This window comes from Conger conger, chromosome 10 (genome assembly GCF_963514075.1).
Source record: "Conger conger chromosome 10, fConCon1.1, whole genome shotgun sequence".
Taxonomy (NCBI): domain Eukaryota; kingdom Metazoa; phylum Chordata; class Actinopteri; order Anguilliformes; family Congridae; genus Conger; species Conger conger.
In genome coordinates, this window is record NC_083769.1 from 18350197 (window position 1) to 18369446 (window position 19250).

The 19250-nt window shown below is 44.8% G+C and overlaps 1 protein-coding gene across 12 annotated transcripts in view; it reads right to left on the minus strand.

Annotated features, from left to right (window-relative positions):
* Positions 1 to 19250, minus strand: part of LOC133139383 (basement membrane-specific heparan sulfate proteoglycan core protein-like) — a 152958-nt gene that overhangs the window by 117043 nt on the left and 16665 nt on the right. For all 12 annotated transcript variants that reach the window (XM_061258878.1, XM_061258887.1, XM_061258886.1 and 9 more), the window contains exons 2-3: positions 3259 to 3385; positions 2318 to 2392 (exon numbers count right to left, since the gene is read on the minus strand). In XM_061258878.1, coding sequence (XP_061114862.1) covers positions 2318 to 2392; positions 3259 to 3385 — 202 coding nt within the window. The remainder of the gene's footprint in view (positions 1 to 2317; positions 2393 to 3258; positions 3386 to 19250) is intronic.

Sequence of the window (19250 nt, forward strand, 5' to 3'; positions counted from 1 at the left end):
CTTTGCAATGGGAACCCCAGTGTATTTATGGAGAAGTGCACTAGATTTGTGCGAAATAAAATGCATTCAAAAAAACAAAAACAAGATAACAGAGTTATCTTGTCAGAATATCGATGTCAGGCAAGTGTGAACATGAAAAATTTCCAACGGGTAGGCATACGTTCTATCTATGATTTCATTTTTCCATGAAAACTTTTTCCATTCCATTCTATTGTTTTTGGTAACAAGCCCGGTTGATGTTGTCACACCTTGCTTGTGTCCGCCAGGCCAGCCAGAGAAATTTGTCAGAGCATGTCAACGTGAAAACAGGATGTCTTTGAAAAAAGATAGCAGGGCAAGCTCCGGCCCTCCCATCCTTTCAGTGTTTAAGAAGAAAAGAGGGTAGAGACGCAAAGGAAGACGGGGGAAAGACGTCCAAAAACCGCAAGCTCAGGAAAGCAGAGTGGCTTTCCAGCTGTGTTTATCTACAAAAATGTCCAAAAGGAAACATGAGCAAACTTAATCTCCGCCACAGTCCAACAGTACAATCATTGGCACTGTCTCCAACCAACCTTTTAGAAAAATGTTGAGTTGAGACGTCTACATGAGGGAGATATTCACCATTGCCTATTCCCAACTTCGTTCAAGCTTATCTAATTATCAAATTAATTGGAAAGTTCAACTAATTTAGCTACTTGCCTTGCAGTAAAGTGACTGACGAGGAATGCATGGACAGCATTTTTTCCCTCATGTCCAATATGCACACAAAACTAGTTTGGAACAACCATAGTTTAACAGATATACTGGAATAGCTGAGAGGTTATACACTAAGAAAGAGGTTATTCCAACATGTAGCCTAGCCGCTATGAGCGGCTGCTGCCAAGAGCAGCCAAGTGGAAGAAGGTGAGAGAGACCTATATGACCATGCGAGTCAGGCCAGGTTTCACTGCCGCGCTATTTTAACCCAAGAGGCGGATGACCATCTCTTTGCTCGAGCTCTGATGTCACCCGATGCCATTCCGACAAAAAACAATTATTTCACCATGAAGTAATGAGCCATGCAGGGCCTCCAAGCCAAAATGGGCCATGATGTCAGGATCACACATGGCTGTGGTTTCAGTGAGGGAGCAGGCCATTCCTGAAGCATAAGTGAACACACACATACAATATATACACTCAAACACACACACAACATCACACAAATAAACACACACCCACCTACACACACACACACACACAGGTTTTACATGGCCAAAGTTTTATAGTGCCTTTAAATTCTGGCTAGATAGGGGTTGGTTATATTTAGATGGATAGTGGTGCCCAGCTTCTATTTGGACGGCCAGTGGTGATGTACAGCTGTGCAATCGTACATGACTGAATGCAATAGGAAGACAATAACAGTGTTTGCACAAAAAAACAAAAGCTATACATGTAGAAACATTAAACATGTGTCTGTAATCTTCTTTAAGGTCTTTGTGATTAGCATAAACCGCAAAATTGGATGTTGCTATGTTAGCAATGCGCCATACACAGAAAGAGCTCCTTGAGTCACATTTGCAATTCCCTTTTGACTAATTTGCCCATTGCCACCCTGCAGCACATGCTGTCGCTCCCAAGATGGAGTAGGCGCTGTCGGGCAGTCAGACAGCGTGAGTGTAAAAGAGGAACACAGAGGAGCCACTCATCCTGCTGTTGCTTCCTTCAGCACCGCAGGGCGCACACTGGCAGTGTTTACGGCGAGGTCAGGGGAAAGGGATGGAGACAGGTCTGCACCGTACGCTGTCAGTGGGAGGCCTTCCCACTGGCATCAGAGTCCCGCCCAACAGCAGCCACATCTAATTTTTTAGACATTTGCTTTTACTCAATCTTTGCTTTTTTGGCAGTTACATTTAGCGGCACAAGGTCTCTCAATGTCTCTATTCAAGCAGTGAACTTGCCCTTTCCTCTCGGAGTGCGGACCACCAGGGCTGAGGTAGTTTCCATTTCAAATCAGTCGATTCACGAAAATGAACTGAAATTTGCACCTTACCTGACCAATGAATATACTGAACTGAAATGGAACGTCTCCTGGCTTCAAGCCATAGGTTACACAAGGGCCGTGCAAGCGCCACACTGCCTCACCTCACAGAGCCTGGCTGAGTGCCTCCTCAGGGCCAGAACAGGCAGTTATGTGTGGAATTTCTCAGACAAGCGGCCCTCCAGCTAGGTGCGCTGACACCACTTCCTGTGCGAGGTGAGAGACGGCGCAGTTCTCGGCTCTTGGAAGCGGAGGAGGGGGGTCGAGGTGAAGTGAGCGTGTGTCAGGGGGGCGAGCAGGGTGGGTGCGGGGTGTACTTACTTGTGGACAGAGAGCCTGCTTTGCCGACTGTCGTAGGCTCTGGCGTGCTCCCGTCCTCCTCTCCGCTGGGATGATCTATGGAGAACACAGAAGGACGTGGCCAACATGTTAGCACGCTGTGCTGCTGTTCTGACCTACCACTCTGTATGACCTAGCTGGAAGCTCAAATGGTCAAACTAAGCTAAAAATAGAGTTAGATTGTGATATCTTAAGCCATAAAATTCAAGGTACTGACTTCCATAAAAATGAAAATCTGGTACAATTTATAAGCTATAACCATTGACAGCAACACCTCAAACTGCAATGTTGTTTTGCAGTTACATATTTCAGTCTTTTTGTCTGTCATAAGGACTATTGAGAAGTAAAAGATCATGTGTGCAACAGATTTTTTTTCTCCCAATGTGGAATGCACAATCTCACTTGTGCGACATGGCCTCTGCTATTGATTTAGGAGGCCAAAGACAGGCATGTGATCTGAAGCAAGATGTCAGCTACAACTTCTGATCAAACTGTGGTCATCAAGCCGGGCTTCAACGGACATGAACTGGAGGAAGATGGATCATCGGTGTGTGATGTGACATCATCCCAGCTGGCTAAAACCTCAACCCCAGGGAAGCAACAGCCACTGACTCATGAATGCTGGCCAATCAGCCCTGGTATGGTGTGGATTCAATACCAGAGTGGAGCCCCTCCATGCACAGGGCCTTCACAGGATGAGCCACCAGCAGCCCCTCAGATTGTCTGCTGCATGGCAAAGGCGGCACAGAATTATGGGCTGGAATAACTAACTGACAGCAAGGTGAAAAATGTCTCCTTTATGGCAAGTAAAGCGTGAGCTCAGTGAATGAGAAATCGCTGTTGTCCTTCAGTGCCTTAAGGCTTGAGCAACCGCAATTTATGAAGGATTACCTGCACCCCTACCCCTCCCGCAATCCTCATACCTCCCGAGGCTTCATCTGCGGCAAAATCCTCATCGTCCGTCTCGGCTGGGTAACGCGCACCAGCCCTCTCGGCCTCCAGGTCCTCCGGAAGCGCCACTTCGCCCCACACCTTGGAGCCCTGAGTCACCTGGGAGAGACAGAATGCCGCAGGGCGCACAGGGGTTAAAGTCTGCACTCAGACACCACGCCCATAGCTCCGCAGAGTCCTTGCAGGAAAAGCAAAAACAAAGAAGGACTGATAGGCACTCGAGAAACAACGGAGACATCAAATAAAGAATGGCCCTGTATTTGCTTTAAGGCTTATTTATCTCTGTGACACCATGTAACACAAAAAGGAAAGGAGAAAAACAGCAATGGCTCCACACATGAGCAACGCTGCGTCATAAGCAGACCTGCTATTTTGCTATTTGTTATTGTTAACTTGTTATTGCACTTTGTTAGCGGTGTATTTTTAGTTGTTTTTTATGGTCATGTACCCCATCAATCAATTTCTGTCTTAGCTGTTGAGAGGAACACCGTAAGACGTTCCTCAAGGCTACGCCCCAGCAGATATTTGCTCAGTCTGTTTGATTGTTTCGTGCAGGTTACTACAGCAGACAAGGATTTGCTCCTTTCGTGTCGACAACGGCTGTAAGATACAAATCTGTTCCGGCATGCCGTGAAACACCAGCACCTCGGGCAACTGAGCCCGGCAGACCTTGCTCCGAGTTTTATTGTGGCCTCCTAAGGAATGCACCAGGAAGTTCTTTTGTCATGGAAAGATCAAATCAGTTCCCTCATGTTCACAGTGGTCTTTTGACTCCCCAAGCATTTCGAAATCAAAGGCAGCTAGTTTAAAACTGACTGATAACACGGTAGCCTAAGAGTGTCGGAAATTCCAGTTCATTTTATGCAAGATATGGTTTTAAGTATACTGAAAGAATAGGAACCACAATAGGTCTGGGCCAGGTATCCTCTCAAATGCAGCATTAGTTAACATGAATGGCTCACATTTCTTGCCCACATTACACAAGTTTGCCATTTCCCATATATTTGATAGACTTTAATGACTTTGTCTAGTTGTGACTTTTCTTGCAGTGCTTACATTTAATGTCACATAAGACACCTAAATCAATAATGGCATCACACAGTGATGACAATCTAAAGAACACAGACAGCAGCACTGGGATGTACCTGTATATGGTTCCCATCTTATCTTCACCCCAGGTTCCAAAATGGCGTATTGTTATCTGATCTGTTCTCCCTGTAGGTGTTTGAGCTTTAGCCGCTGCATCTGATCTGCGCTCAACTCATAGCAGCAATCAAACAAACTCAACGGGGAGAGAAAGGTGCCCTGGGGCCTCTACTGGAGATCGGGTGATCACAGCTGCAGCTGAAGGGGCGACGGTAGACCCCTTCACCACAGTGGATCTTCCCGGTCCCCTACATCCCCACCCAAAACCCCCTACGTGTTTGCACCCCCTCCTGGCTGGGTGCCACGCCCGGCATTTCCAGTCGGCACGGCACGCCAGTTTCCATTTCCACTGGACCCCATCAGGGCGGATTTTCCCATTTAAAAGGCTCCAGCCAATAAATAACTTGATCTCCCCCCCAAATCCTTTCTCCCCTGACTGAGCACCCTGTGACAACAATCCCGGGCCTTCTTCAAAAGGAAAGAGCTGACTGGACAAATTCTTTTGGCTGGAGCCACCCAGCCAACCGTTTAGCATGATCATCTCCCGCCCCCCTTCCCTCGGGAGAGGGGACCTGTGGACACGGGGAGCAGGTTTCTATCTTCACTCAAATTCCTCAAGTGACTTTTGGGAGGGTCGGGAGTAGCACACGGGGAACAGCCTCTGTTGTGCTTCTTGCACAACTAATTCACCAATCACCTGTTACTCTTAAGATAAGGGTTAAATATGTGGACAACAAATTAAAATAATGATCCTATTAAAGCTTAACTCACACTACAAACAGCTGTAGAATTATATCATACCAATGGAATATTGCATGCTCTTATGCATAAATAAGGCTGTGTGCAATAAAACATGGATGCAAATATCCGGTACATGTACAGGTTCAGGTACATCCACACTCAAAATTCCAAAATGACCAACTTTCCACAAAACAAAAAGAAATGCTAAGGACAGTCTGACACATGACATTGTTAGTATTTGTTTATTTATTGCAAAGACTTGCTTGACCTCTAAAACCATAAGCAATAGGATGAGGATTTTGGTACTTGGCACGGATTTCCCAGAACACATTCCATCTTGACCTGATGTTAACCTTTGCAATAACCCCTATCACTCTCAGGCACCATTATCCCCGGAGGGTGCCGGGACCTACAATTCCCCTGACCTCTGAACCCCTCCCCCACTCTGGCAAGTACAGGCTGATGCCCAACTGGCTCCACCCAAAGGGCTCACCTGGCCAGAACAGATGCATAAACATGTGATGAAGGAAGAGGCCACATTCCACTGGTCTAGAATGTAGCCTACTTTCAAATTATGCCTACAGCGATGCCAACTGCCTGGCTTTCTCAGATAGCTAAGGGAATTCATAAACAGGGGGCCACGGATCCCGTGGTTTTAGGGGCAGCATGGATGCTTCACGCTTTTCCGTTCCACAGGTTTCCCCAGCTGTTGTTTATTCTGTGGGAAAAATCCCAGCATCCCGTCATCTCCACCGTGGACAATTGATGAGGACCATGGGGGTGATGGGGCAGAATGTTTGGAAAGGAATCAGCTAACCGGCATAGAGACTGGTGAGACTGCAGTGGACAGCTCAATGAACTACCCTAAAGTTCACCCCCCCACCCCCTCCGCCACGGACTGACCATGATGAAGTCCAACAGATGTGCACTAGGATTTAGTTCTCGATAATGACATGGGGCCTGGCGAGAGCAGCGTGGGAAAAGCAGAGGAGCAGTTTGGTATCGCCCACCCTGATACAGCCCCAATGCAGCTGTGGGGCTGAGAATGGGTCCCGCGACAACAGCTGTCAGAGACAGAGTCACAGCCAAAAAGCTGTTCACATTTCGGACTACAGTCCAGCAGTGCTGCCGATTTGCACACAGGAGGATCGGGGGAGCCTGAGTTTCAGGAAAAAGATGTGTTCCAGGCCTGGTAGCATTTCAATTTCAATTAGCCTGAAATTCAACATACAAAGACCTTGTTTGCTCTGGTCCATCACACTCCAGGTGGCTAGGGTTTTGAGCGAATTGCAGGGGTTTTTGTGGAAAGCAGAAGTTGCCTAGTGGCTGCTTGTACGATAGTGGCTAATATATATGACTGGTTGGTGGTTCACGCCCCGGTGTAGCCCCGGTGTAGCCACGTTAAGATCTGTTGGGCCCCTGCTTAGTCTAATCAACCATAATTGCTTTGGATAAAAGTCTCAGCTTATTAGTATTCCCCACTGTGAGGCGACACAGAGAATAGCAGATCAGAGGCCTCTTACCAGCCGGACAAAGCTGAGAAAAAAGGGAGCTGCTTCTGCAAACTGGCTGGAGTAAATCAAGTCACCTCCAAGTTAATTGGGGGAATGGGTGAGAAATATCTTAAAGCAGGGTTCACCATATCATGGAGTCAGGTGTGAAGAGAAATCAGTAGAACTAATTGTTCAGCTAATTACCTGGGAGAAAAGAAAACTAGGCCAGATTTGGATTCAAGGTCAAGATTTGAGGATGACTGGTGTAAAGCAAAGCAGAAGAGCACCTGACAAGGGGGCTGGTTGCTCAGTACAACAATGTCATGTCATGGGGGAAGAAAATGCATCAGTTCTATTGGTCGGCTACCAGTGGAGTCTGAGAGGCCAGAAGCCCACTCTGAGGGGGGAGGTAGTAGTACACTTCACCTATTCTGGCTTCATTGGGGAGCTGAGTCTATGCAGCACTGTAAGCCTGGGGGGCGAGGGGGAGCGGGGGGCAATGACCCACAGGAGTGTGAACTTCACCGTTTAGGGTCCCATCAGCTTCTTAAGACAGCCTGACAGCAAGCATGCAGGGAAATCCGCAATGACGGATTCCCTGGGTGGAGGGAAATCCACATTTTCCACACCTATTGTGACACATGAACGGAATTCCATCCCAAAGCCCGGGGTCCTGCCTTCCTAAAGGTGTTTATCTTGCCGGCTTCATAATTGTGTTTAACCCTTTAACCACACAGTGTGTGGAACCAGCAGAAGCGGGGGCTTTTTTTCCACACTGAACCCTTTTGACTGAGCCTCTCTGTGCCGAATGGGACATGGTGCTCAGGATGCCCCCTCCGCACAAGATCTTCTGTTCAAATGGCCGGGCAGGAAGGAAGGGGGGGGGGGGGAAGCAACCGCAAACACACTCCTCTTTCAACAGACAAGTCTTCTATTGTCAGTCGAGGCTCATAATCTCCACTTTTTCAGTGCATTACAAACAGAGCAAAATCCTTACAAACAACTCAGTGGATGGAAATGCTTCGATCCGGGGGAAGGAATTCTTTCAGTGGCCAAAAATCTTTCCCCTGAGGGTCACAAACACACATACGGATCATGCCAGGCATTTCACCATATGCCAGGAGTGCAGCCAGCAGCATTTCTCCATGTAATCGCTCCCTGGAGCAGCTGGTGCTTGTTCTATGTGTTAACCGCATGTGCTCTCAATGCGGTGCGGAACCTGCAAGGCTCACCCCTGTGATTATGGTACATTCAACCCCATTCATTTTCTTGTCCCAAAATAACTAACAAGTTGTCTAGAAGAAGAAACTGCATTTCACACATTTGGAGCGTGAGGGGAGGAGGGGGGGGGGGGGTGCTTGTGTGATCCCATTAGCAGAACGTGTCCTGCATTAGCCGCAGCAGTGCACTGGTGTGTGAGGTAAACACAACTGCAGCCTGGCTTGCGCTCCTGCCCTTTCTCACAGTTCTCAATTTTTCCAGCAGCGCCCTGGTGCCTCTGCCAGGCTGGGCCCCTGAGAGGTTCAGCCTGCCACTAAGCCCCACACTGCCCTCCCACCACCACCCTCTTCATTTACTCCCAGCTCATTGTTCAGAAGAATATGTCCAAATAACACACCTGGCGGGAGCACTTGTGTGTATGCGTTTGCGTGGTATATGCATGTGCTGTGTTTGTGTGTGTGTGTGTGTGTGTATATGTGTGGTGTGTGGTATGGGTTCATGTGGTAAGGGGTAGAGGTGTGGTCCAAGTTATGATCTGTCAGGAGCAGCGATTGAAAGGGAAAAAACTAGGCGGTGGGCTGGTTTATGTTGGCTTAAGCTCCCCTTCCTCCCTCTCCCACTCTCACTGTTTTTCTTATTGGAATTCGAATTCTGTAGAGTTCTGTAGAGCGTGCGGACACAAACAGAAGCATACATGCACATGCAGTCGTGCACACACAAATGACGACGTACATGCATGTTGCTACAAAAACACGTGCACACTTATCTGTCTTTGGAGACAAAGAAAACGATTAAGATCATTTTCGAGTTGTAGCCTGGTGTGATTGTGAAGCCACTTTATGCAAGTTACAAAGACTGGGGCTTGATGGCAAAGTCTCAACTTGCTGCAGACATCTTGGTGTTACTCCAAAAGAAAATATCATCAAAGGATGCATGATTTACTGTTCTGCTTGGATCCACGCTTTGGTTGAAACTGCCCCCCTCCTTTCATAGATTGGTCATGAACCTCCAATGTGTTGTCTGTGCTGTAACTTGTTTTTCTACCCGAAGCCAAAACAAATTTTGTTTGTGTATTTACATGCCCTGTGGTCTCCAAAAGGTCAGTAGAATTTCCAGAAACTGATTCAGTAATCAAAGTGAAATTTATTTCAAAAAAAGAGAAACCCTAATTATTCAGAACCATACTGTTAATAGTCCAGAATTTACTGTGGCCTTACAAAAGACTGCTTGATTGGAAAAGGGTCCCCTCACTTACAATAAATCACATTCCCATACTTCATCGGCTAGTGATGACATCACTGGGACTCCTCTGATTACATGAGTGTACAGAGGGGAGCTGGAACAGGCTGCTATTGAGTCTGGCTTGCACATTACCAGCTGAGGATTGTATGCTGCATGCCTATGCGCTGCGACTCAATTCCCCATCATGAACTACGTTCATTAGAGCCCAAAACAATTGCATGTCAAAAAAATAATGTAACTCGGCCTGACAGCAGCTGCTGCTGACTGCTGTATTTGGGTTCAATGTGTTAGAGCAGTGCAGGCTGTTTCCAAAAAGTACACATAGCATTTGTTTCCCCTGTCCTGGAATAACAGATTGAGCAGGTCAAAGCAACACAACCCTTGTGTGTCAGAATCCCTGGCAGTTAAATAAATGGATTCTACTCAAATCCTGTGATGCAGTGAAAAAGACTGCCAGCTGTATTCAGCATTTCCTTATGAGGTGAGAAAAAGGGCTGACATGGTTTTGAGCTGGCAGGTTCTAGCATGTCTGTACCTCCATGGCGTTGGTGCCACAGACCAGCCAATGACAATGGTTTGACAATGAGTTCCTAGTGAGGCTCCTTTCCTAATCTCCAGGTTTTCAGCTGTGTACAGCAAGAGCCTGTCCGTACCCCATGCTACCCTGCTGAAAGTAAAACAACTCAAGTTATGTTTTGAAACAGCTGGTAGCTGGACATAGCTGGATTTTACAGCAGGGTACCCACAGATGATAGTATGTCTGACCCCTGCTATACAAAACTCTCTCACTCTCTCTCACCCTCTCTCTCTGTAACTCCTCACTCCCTCTCTCCCTCCCTCTATTACACACAGACTATGATGTAAGTTTTGGAAACCAAAGTTTGGATTTGGTTCTTCAAAGCACTGCCAATAATACAAAACCTGATCAGATATAATCCACTTTCTAAGAAAAATAGTAGAGTAGTTACTTAAAATAGCATTTTGCATTACACACTGAGACTTTTAATAAATTATGAAACATCCTCAAAAGAACATGTCAGCCAGCTGATATGGAATTGGCAACTTGAAAAACAAGGATCTAATCAAACCTATGTTTTAACTGAAATTATTTTAACTGCCATGTTCTGTTGTGTTAGCAAAAATAGTTTCATCATTTTATTAAGCTGCACCCCCAAGCCCCCAACCAAAAATGTAATAATGGTGAAATCCGGGCTCAGGGTTTGTTATTAGCACTTTATGAGGGGGTGGAAGTTTGATAACATTCCATCCCAGCTCTCCTTGCATGTGGCTGCCCAGATGGTACAATCCGAGGGCCCCCCTTTCTTCAATTAGCACCCCAGCAGGGGCTCCAGCTGAGGCCTAGCTCCACAAACAGCATGGGACTTTCCTGTGAACTAGCTCCTTTGGTCTAATGCAAACTGCAGCAACACCCCTGGCCAAGGCTATTTAAACACACTGTCAAAACAACACATCAAAGGTGCCACACTTATAGGTTTGTCGCTCGGGTGAGGAGTGGGGCATTTACCCTTTTAATTAAGTGCTGTGTTTCACAGGCTCCAAGGTTTACTAAGTCACCGTTACACCCTCCGCTTGCATATTTACAGTGACAAAACCATGCTATTCTCACTGTAAATATACAAAAGCTCAACAGATGCAAAATGTGATAAATGTTAACCTCCCTAGGCTCTCACAAAAAATAATTTGCAAATGAAATTTGTTTCAGTTTTCCTTCGTAAATTTATGTCTGTGCGCATCCATGAATGTGGAAACTTTGCTGCAATTTGCATTTGTGTTTTAATGTAAAACATACAGTATATGGGCACTGGTCAATATAGCCAGACAAATACTGGTCATTGATAATGAACTAGCACATCCGAATAGCACGAGTCAATGTGTTTGGTAAGGTAAATGGCATTAGATTCAAAGCCAGCAATGACGATACTGTCAATACGAAATCAACTACTGGGGGTTTTGTTCATTTTAGCACAATGTTTGTGGCAACCAAACATGTGGGGCACATGGCTGAACTCAGAACACACATTCCACACAGTCTCGTTTAACCAGTGACAGAGGGCAAACAGACACACAGGAAAGATATTTGGCCTCGGATCTCCGTTAATTTGTAACCACATCCATGCCAAGTCCCATTGTTTGCATTCACTTGACAGCTCTCCTTGACAATGAATGAGTATCCATTGATGCTAGCCATTTGGTGTTAACTTCAGAATGACCCTAAGGTGTATGAGAGCAGAAACCCATGATGCTGCCTTTGTGTGTGTGTGTGTGTGTGTGTGTGTGTGTGCGTGCAGGTGTTTGTGTGAGTAAGGGGTTATAATGGAACATTCTTTAACTTTTTATTATAGATCTGCAGAACAAACTCCTGTAAACACTAAAAGATATCATAACCTAACATAGAGTACTGTAAACCTTAACCTTATCCGGTGGAAAACATTCCATAGCTATGAGGTTTTCAGGATTATCCATCACCTCATTTGTCTCCAATTCTAACAGCATGTTTAAATCCGCAGGGATGACCCAGAGAAGGAGATCATTAGTTTTACCCTGGGCTCATCTCATCTGGAAAAAGATTACAGTCGATGGGGGAACCACAAAGCTTATGCCTGTAGTTGGTATACTGTATACAGCAGTATACTTTTGTTTTCCAAGACATTTGTTTCAGTGCTTCTCAAATTGCAAACTAAGTTTGCCATTATCCAGGCAGTGCAGAGGAGTGAAAACTTGGCTGCGGTTTAGTGACAACCTAGGCTAGATTAGAAATTCAAACACTGTAAATATGTACAAGTCATCTTTTCAATAAAATGTTGGAGGTCCTCCTAAGGGCTTAGTCTCATGCAAAATTGGCATCAAAATAGACAAGAATATGACCAATCTGAGCCAATCAATGAGTTCTGTAAATATTCTCAAATTTTTAACAGTCTGAGCTGGTCAATTTATTTATTCTGTAAACATGTCAGCAGGGCATTTTGGAGCAAAGTAAAACGAATTAACACAACTCCAAATACACTGAAAGGGTTTGAAAGGTCGATCAACCTATTACATCTTTGCCTTGAAACAATCAGGACAAAATGGCAGTTAATAAGGAGCTCCCTGAATTTCAGCACTTAACAGATTTATATATGGATTTAGGACCAGCAGATTCAAATTTCCATGGTTAATGAAAACCAATACCTAGCTCTCTTAAAAAGGTTCCTCTAAGCTGCTTCCTGGCCAACAATGAAAATGCAGTTAATGGAAAAACTTGAGTTATACGGTTACGGGTTTGATCTCGGGCAAGGTAAATAAACGTAAACACAGCAGAGTTTCGTGGTGTGAAGCGTCCTTCCTGTTTCCAGTAACCTGACCCCGCCGTATGCCTGGCCCTCACGACGGCCAGGCGGCCTCGTCTTCTCCAGACGACAGCTGGCACTGGAGGTGCTGAGATTGGAAGCAGCTCGACGGGCGAAGGGAGCCGGGCGTTGTATTAATAACAGGAAAGGAGCCGGGTGTTTATTAATAACAGGAAGGGCTCCTGCAACACAGCCTCCTGTCATTGGAGACCCCCCGGCCCCTATTTCGCGTGGAGCCTGGGCGCACTTGCCAGGGGGGATCTCAGGCTCCGATCGGACGGAGAGAAGCCTGCCGCGAGGCCCCGAGCCTCCAGGACCAGAGATGTGGAAATCTTAGCATAGCATAGCATAGCATAGCATAGCATAGCATAGCATAGCATAGCGGGCAGGCCGAGGCCGGAGAGCGGCCGCTCGGCTCCAGATGTAATCGGAATGTGCTTGCGGTGGGGATGAAAGTATTTATGACCGTGGTGACTCGGTGCATTGACCTCGTCTTACCGTACTTTGACGCGCCCGAGGATTCCGCATAGCCACCGTGGTCGAACTGAGCGTCCAGTGATTACTTTAGCGTTTTCCACATCCTCACCTTCCATCGGCTTTCGCATCCGAAACATTCGACTGTGCGTACGGAGATCTCTCTCATTAAAGTGAATGACAGGGTTCAAGCTGGCTTGCGCTCATTACGCCACCTGCCATGACAATCGGCAGCAGCTTTTACATCGAGCTGAACGAGATCCAGCTTCCTGCGCCAACAGCAGGGATGATTCTCAACACAACATCCACATCTCAGATTCTCACTATAAAATCATCCAATATGGCAGTATTTTCTCAGTGAGGTCTTCAACATTCAGTCAGAAGAAACATCTATGATAATCTATAAAGGAAACTTGAGGTTTATCCAAAATTACATCCTAAATTTGTCACATTCTACAGTCACTGCCCTACTGTCATCTACACAAGTACAGCTGCAGTGTTCAAGACACTGACAAATTCAGCTGGCATCATCAATTGACATCAACTTAATTCTACCATAAAACACAGATTATGGCAATATAAGGTACTTCATGTGTACAATACACACTGGAATCTGAAATACTGTTAGAAAATATTTTTTAAAATCCCGGTAAGTGTTTCAAAAGCATAGAACTATACCCACAAATGGCTTGTGACTCAAGAAAGACATCAGTTATATTTAAAACGTCTTCATTTTCTGCCCTTATGAGATAGTGCCAAATTTGAAATAAGCACTTTGAGAAACAAAATTGGTTTTGCATACAAAAACTGTAGATTTAAGCATGGATGCCTAAAGAAGGCACTTGCCAAAGTCTTTTCTCGTTATAAACCTGTTTCCACTTTCGGCCTGTTCCCATGGCCACAGCTCAGTTTACAGTTTCTATTCAGGATGGCCATCATGTAATTAAATGCGATTTGGCGGGAGCTTCACCGGGGACTGTTTTTGGAAGGGTTAAGAGAGATAACACAGGACACATTTGCCAGAACGGGGGACCACAAGTTTGGCCTGTTTGTTAGGGAACCTCAGACAAACACTCCCCTGACAAGTATAATCATAACAAATCACTTTCCAACAAAGCTCTGACCTTGTAAAGCGCTTCCGACAACAGCTCTGAAATCTTACTCCTGACATCCTGATCATCTCGTCATATTCTTGTGGATAAACACATGCGGATGCATCATTTCTGTCCAACAGCCTAGCATTTTTCTATAGTAATTGCTAGTATTATCTATAGCTATAACCTAGTATTGTGTTTTGTTTTTGTAAATTATTATAAGTTGATATTTATTGTCTAAGAACGTTATGCTCCTACTTGAAAGGAGCTATATAAATAAATAAGTAAATAAATAAATAAATATAACCAAGACTTTTTCTAGATTTTTCCATCTGGCTAGCTGAGGAGGACCAGAATTCATGTGGAAAACACACCGAAAACAAGGCCCTTGTAGGATGCAGACAGAAGGGGAAGAATTCAGAGGTTATCCACCTCTCTGGAAAGTCTGCTTAAACCTCGTCAAAGGAAATTACCTGACAGCTGGTTTCTTTTATCCAGAGATTCCTTGGTAAAGACAAGGTGGGGAGAAGAGATAAGAGGACTACGATAGGATATGAATTCTGGCTACGCTTCAAACGCGTACCAACTCTTAAAAACCCCACTGATCTACTTTCTAAGTCTCAGCAGAAGGCAAGGTAGCAAAAACACGGATATTACAAGCCCTAGCAACACAAGAACATTGTTGTTTTAGTGTGACATGGATTATGTATTTTTTCACACCTTGAAATTAAGAAAGGTGACACAAAATTTGATACAGTTTAGAAAGAATAACTGTATGGAGGATGATAATAGGCTGTATGAATTATAAGATAATACGCTGGTCCTGCAGGCACTAACCAGAACAGTAAAATAAAGAAAAGGAAAGGCATTTGAATGCTTATTGTCCCTACTCTGCCTTTGGATTTTGCTGATGAGCCTGTGGTTCCATTCTTAATGTGGCCTGAAACCAGGGCATGGCTGCCATGTCCCACGGGTGTCCTTTTGGCAAAGTTCTTTCCACTCTATTGAAGCTGAAGCCCTGGTTCTACTTGGTCAAATCTCTGCCCCGTAATTGAATTAAAGAACCTTTTGAGGCAGCTCAAAAAAGAGGCACAGCTACCATAGTAAGCTCCATAAATAGTCCTACTGCCTCACAGGAGAAACACCGCACAGATCACGAGAGACAGAAAGAGAGAGAGAGAGAGAGAGAGAGAGCACAGAACACCCAAGTTGAAGATCAGCAGTCGGCTACCATGGAAACAACACATCCACAACTTGATGTGCACCTCTTCTTTTTTCAGAAACAGACAAATCCATTTTAGGCTTTTAGCTGTTTAATTAAATCCGCAACTCATTTCTAACCGCCACATGCACACCTGTTACATATAAAAACAAGAAACCAATTTGTTCTCAATTCTAAAATACAAACTATAATGTGTTGCTTCATCTGAAGTTAGGCTAAAGTGCTTTATTATAACATGCATGCTCTTTAATCAGTATAAGAATGGTGAAATTTCATCACTACATGGCAAGCAGGTTATTCCTACATGCAGGCTAACCAGCAGGTTGCAATGGACTTTGTAATTAACCAAAAACTAAAAAACTTTAATTACAAAGTCCATAAGACTGTATAAGACTGGATCAGTCTAGTGCTGTCAATATTACATCTATTTGCGGGAAAACGCTATTCAGAATTAACCATGCATATACTGTATCATCCCATTAAATTGAAAAAATGATTGAAGGACATGCATGCATATGACCTTTCTTTATCAAACTTGGACAGATATTTACGTTTGCCTGAGTGGCACATATTCTCCTCTCCTAGTGGAAGGGCCTCTGTTTGGAGGGATAAGTGAAATGTAGTTTGACAGGTGACTCGGGAGTAACCTGAAGATGCTGCAGAGCCACTAACCCCTTTCCCACCCAGACAGGAGAGTGGGGGGGGGGGTCAGAGGTCAAATTCCAGGGGGAAAGGAAAATATGGCTGCAGGTGTTATTTCATCCTTCTTGGGGGGCCTCGCTAGCTGAAGGGGATGGGGTGGGGAGGGGCTTCAATGCTCAAGTACTCATACTCGACACTGTAATTTAATAATAATTGCTCACTTACGCACAACACTTAATATAAAAGGTCCTTGAAGGTCAAGAATCATCCTGGCTTTCATGCTGGATTCTAATATACGAGCCCAGTTAGTCTTTATTTAAACAGAAAGGCAAGTCACCTGTGATTACCCACTTTCACCACAGAGAGAACTGCCTGTTAGATATCAAAAGTTTTTAAGACCCACTTTAAATAAACCTGCCCCTTCACAACTGGAATTATAACTTGGCTTCATTATATACATTATCTTCTTTTTATTTTTAATGTGTAACAACAAAAACAAGTTTACCTAACTGCAAGTTGCAGTGTACAGAAATATGTATTCCCTCAACCTAACCTACAGACAACATACTTATCGCAAGTGAAAATGTACTCATGGCAGTTCTACTATTTATGTAATTACAGTCTAATTACACAAAGGAATAAAGTTTTTGCTTTATCTCTTTTAATTAAGAACCCTAAGAAAATCCCATGATATTGAGCTGTGGCTTTAAAACTACTTAAGCACTCAAGCCGTGCTTTATCCTTAAAAAAAGAACTGTTTACAATAGTACAGAGTTGCTATAAAATGAAGGTGCATTGAAGTTTAAACTGCAACACAAAAGCTGGGAGACAGAAAGAACATTTTTCCCAGCAGAAAAGGGTTAACCAATCAGAGGTAAACCTATCCTCCTTCACTTTTTAAGGGCTCCCGCCGGCACTTTGATTTGCCACTTACAGCTAAGGTTACGGGAGAAAAGTCGACAAAACAAATGCAGAGGAGGGCTTAAAGTATAGAAAGAAAAGTAAAAGGTTTGTAAGTTTAGCCACAGTAACTTCTCAAATGGATCCCGGCACCGGTACAGCTGTAGGTGAAACACAGCATAGGGCAGTGTGGGAAACATGGGCGGGTCCAGCCAAATCCGCCCCCTCGTACACAATGAAGGCCTTTTTTGCGAAAGCCCTGCTCAGCTCTCTCTCTCTCTGGCACAGTCCTCAAGTCTGGAAATACGGACGATTTCTCCATGACAGCTCGGCCTTGGCCTGGAGTCCGCTCACACTCCAAAGAAAGACTTTCTCCCATCGCAAAAGTGAGGCGAACCCATCCTGCCGTTGCTCAAGCACCCTCTTTCAGAGCCAGTGAGCTCATGGAGAAGGGCAGTGCTCAGAATGAACTTTCCTCCAACCCTTGGATCTCTGTTCATGGTGCACGTGACATTTGAAAGGCTGGCATCATTACTGGAATATTTTGCCCATACACTTGATTACTTGGAGCTGACAATGTCCGTGATCACTTGGAGAAAATGTTTCTCTGGTGACTTCACCGAAATGGTTGCCCAATGACTCAGCTTTCATCATAAGAGCAGGAGTGCAGGAAGGGCACACATAAATTCACCATTCAAAGATTGCACATTCATTTTCATAATACACTAGATACACATAATACACAATCACATACACTAGATACAGAACACATCTAAGCAAATGCAACGTTAAGAAATATTAGCCATTATTATGCTTTCATATGCTTTTTCATCACTCTGATCATTTGAGGCGCACTCTTCACACATGAAAGTGGGAATGTCGGAGCGTTTTCACACCGCGTTACGCCAATTTGTGCGCTTCACTCCTCGTTCCCGTCTGGAATGTCCACATCGGTATCGCATGGCGTGACCGATCATTGCTCCTGCAGCTCTCATTGAAAAGAGCATCTCTGTCATCCCCCTTGACACAAACATTTCATCGGGACAAATCTCCCGCACCAGCTGCAAGGATCACAAAACTATGGGCAGATTAAACCCTCACAAGACCATTTCCAGCTCAGCCAAGGTTCACCCCGAGGGAGTATTTTATCTTCCGCAACTCACCAAGATTTGAAGATGTCGGGGAATCCCTAATTGAAAACTGGGGTGGGGGGGGTGATTTTCTGCACCTCACAAAGGAGGAAAATGTGAACATTCCTGAGCCTAATTATTTGGGATCATCATGTGAAAAAGAATCAGATGCCTGCTTTGTCTGTCTGAAAATCCTTGGCCAACCATTGGCTGACTTCTGCCCTATTCTCCGAGTCTAAATCCATGGATTTAGACTCCCCTGTCACCCATTGACAAAGGATCAAGCAGCAGACCACTTGCAAACCACAGGATTATCTCTTCAGTGACTGGGTTGGTGGAGAGGGATCTGGAGGATTCGGGGAGAAGCAGATGGTATAGTTGCCAGGTGGAGGGATCTTTGGATGGGGCCACTTCACACAACACACTGCCATTCTACAGGCCCCTTCAAAATGTATACAGTGTGCGCCTTCAGGCTCAAGGCTCCAATGAATCAAGTGAAGGATACTGCAACTAAGAATCTAGCAATATCTAGCAAGATAGATAAGCCTGAATCTAACAATGCTATTAGATCGCACTGTAGGTGATTGGGGTTGAACGTGGGGTTTACAGGCAGTGCTTCTTCCAATTACTGCATTAGCCTACTCCTTGCATATTATGGGGATCTCATCTGATTCATTTTATAGCACATTTTGCAGATTTGCTGTGGAGTTTCCAAACCATGCTGTAGGAAGGATCTTCAAAGGGAATCCAAACCTGTGTAAGAGTCTTGGCAGGCCAGTGAAAGGAGATCAGGAAAAGAGGGTAAAAGAGGCTTCTGTGAATGAGGGCTACAGACAGTGTTATGAATGAAGGGGCGGGAAGGCCTGTATGCCTGGAGAGAAACAGAAAGCAGCTGCACTCTTTCAAGGTCAACAAGGTAAAGTCAACATCAGATTATTCAACATCTATATACCGTATTATATTTGATGGCCCGGGTCCAATATTAAAACCAGACGATCCCTCTGAAAACATCTAGCCGCAGGTTCCTTGCATCACGTTTTGATTTCTTAATGAATCCTGGGATTTGGGGATGTTTGCTAAAGTGTGGACAATTACTGAGGCTAACAAAGCTTTTCAAAGCAAATCAGACCAAATATAAATATGTTGATAGCAATCGTGAGATTAATCCTCCAAAACATCCGCAGAAGCCCTACGGGGATTTCTCACATTCGTGAGTTCTAATCCAAGGGGGCAATAAAACCGCTGCCAAACAACTGGAATTACATCATTTAGAACACAACCCTTGGCACGATGAAGGCACTAAAAGATGATC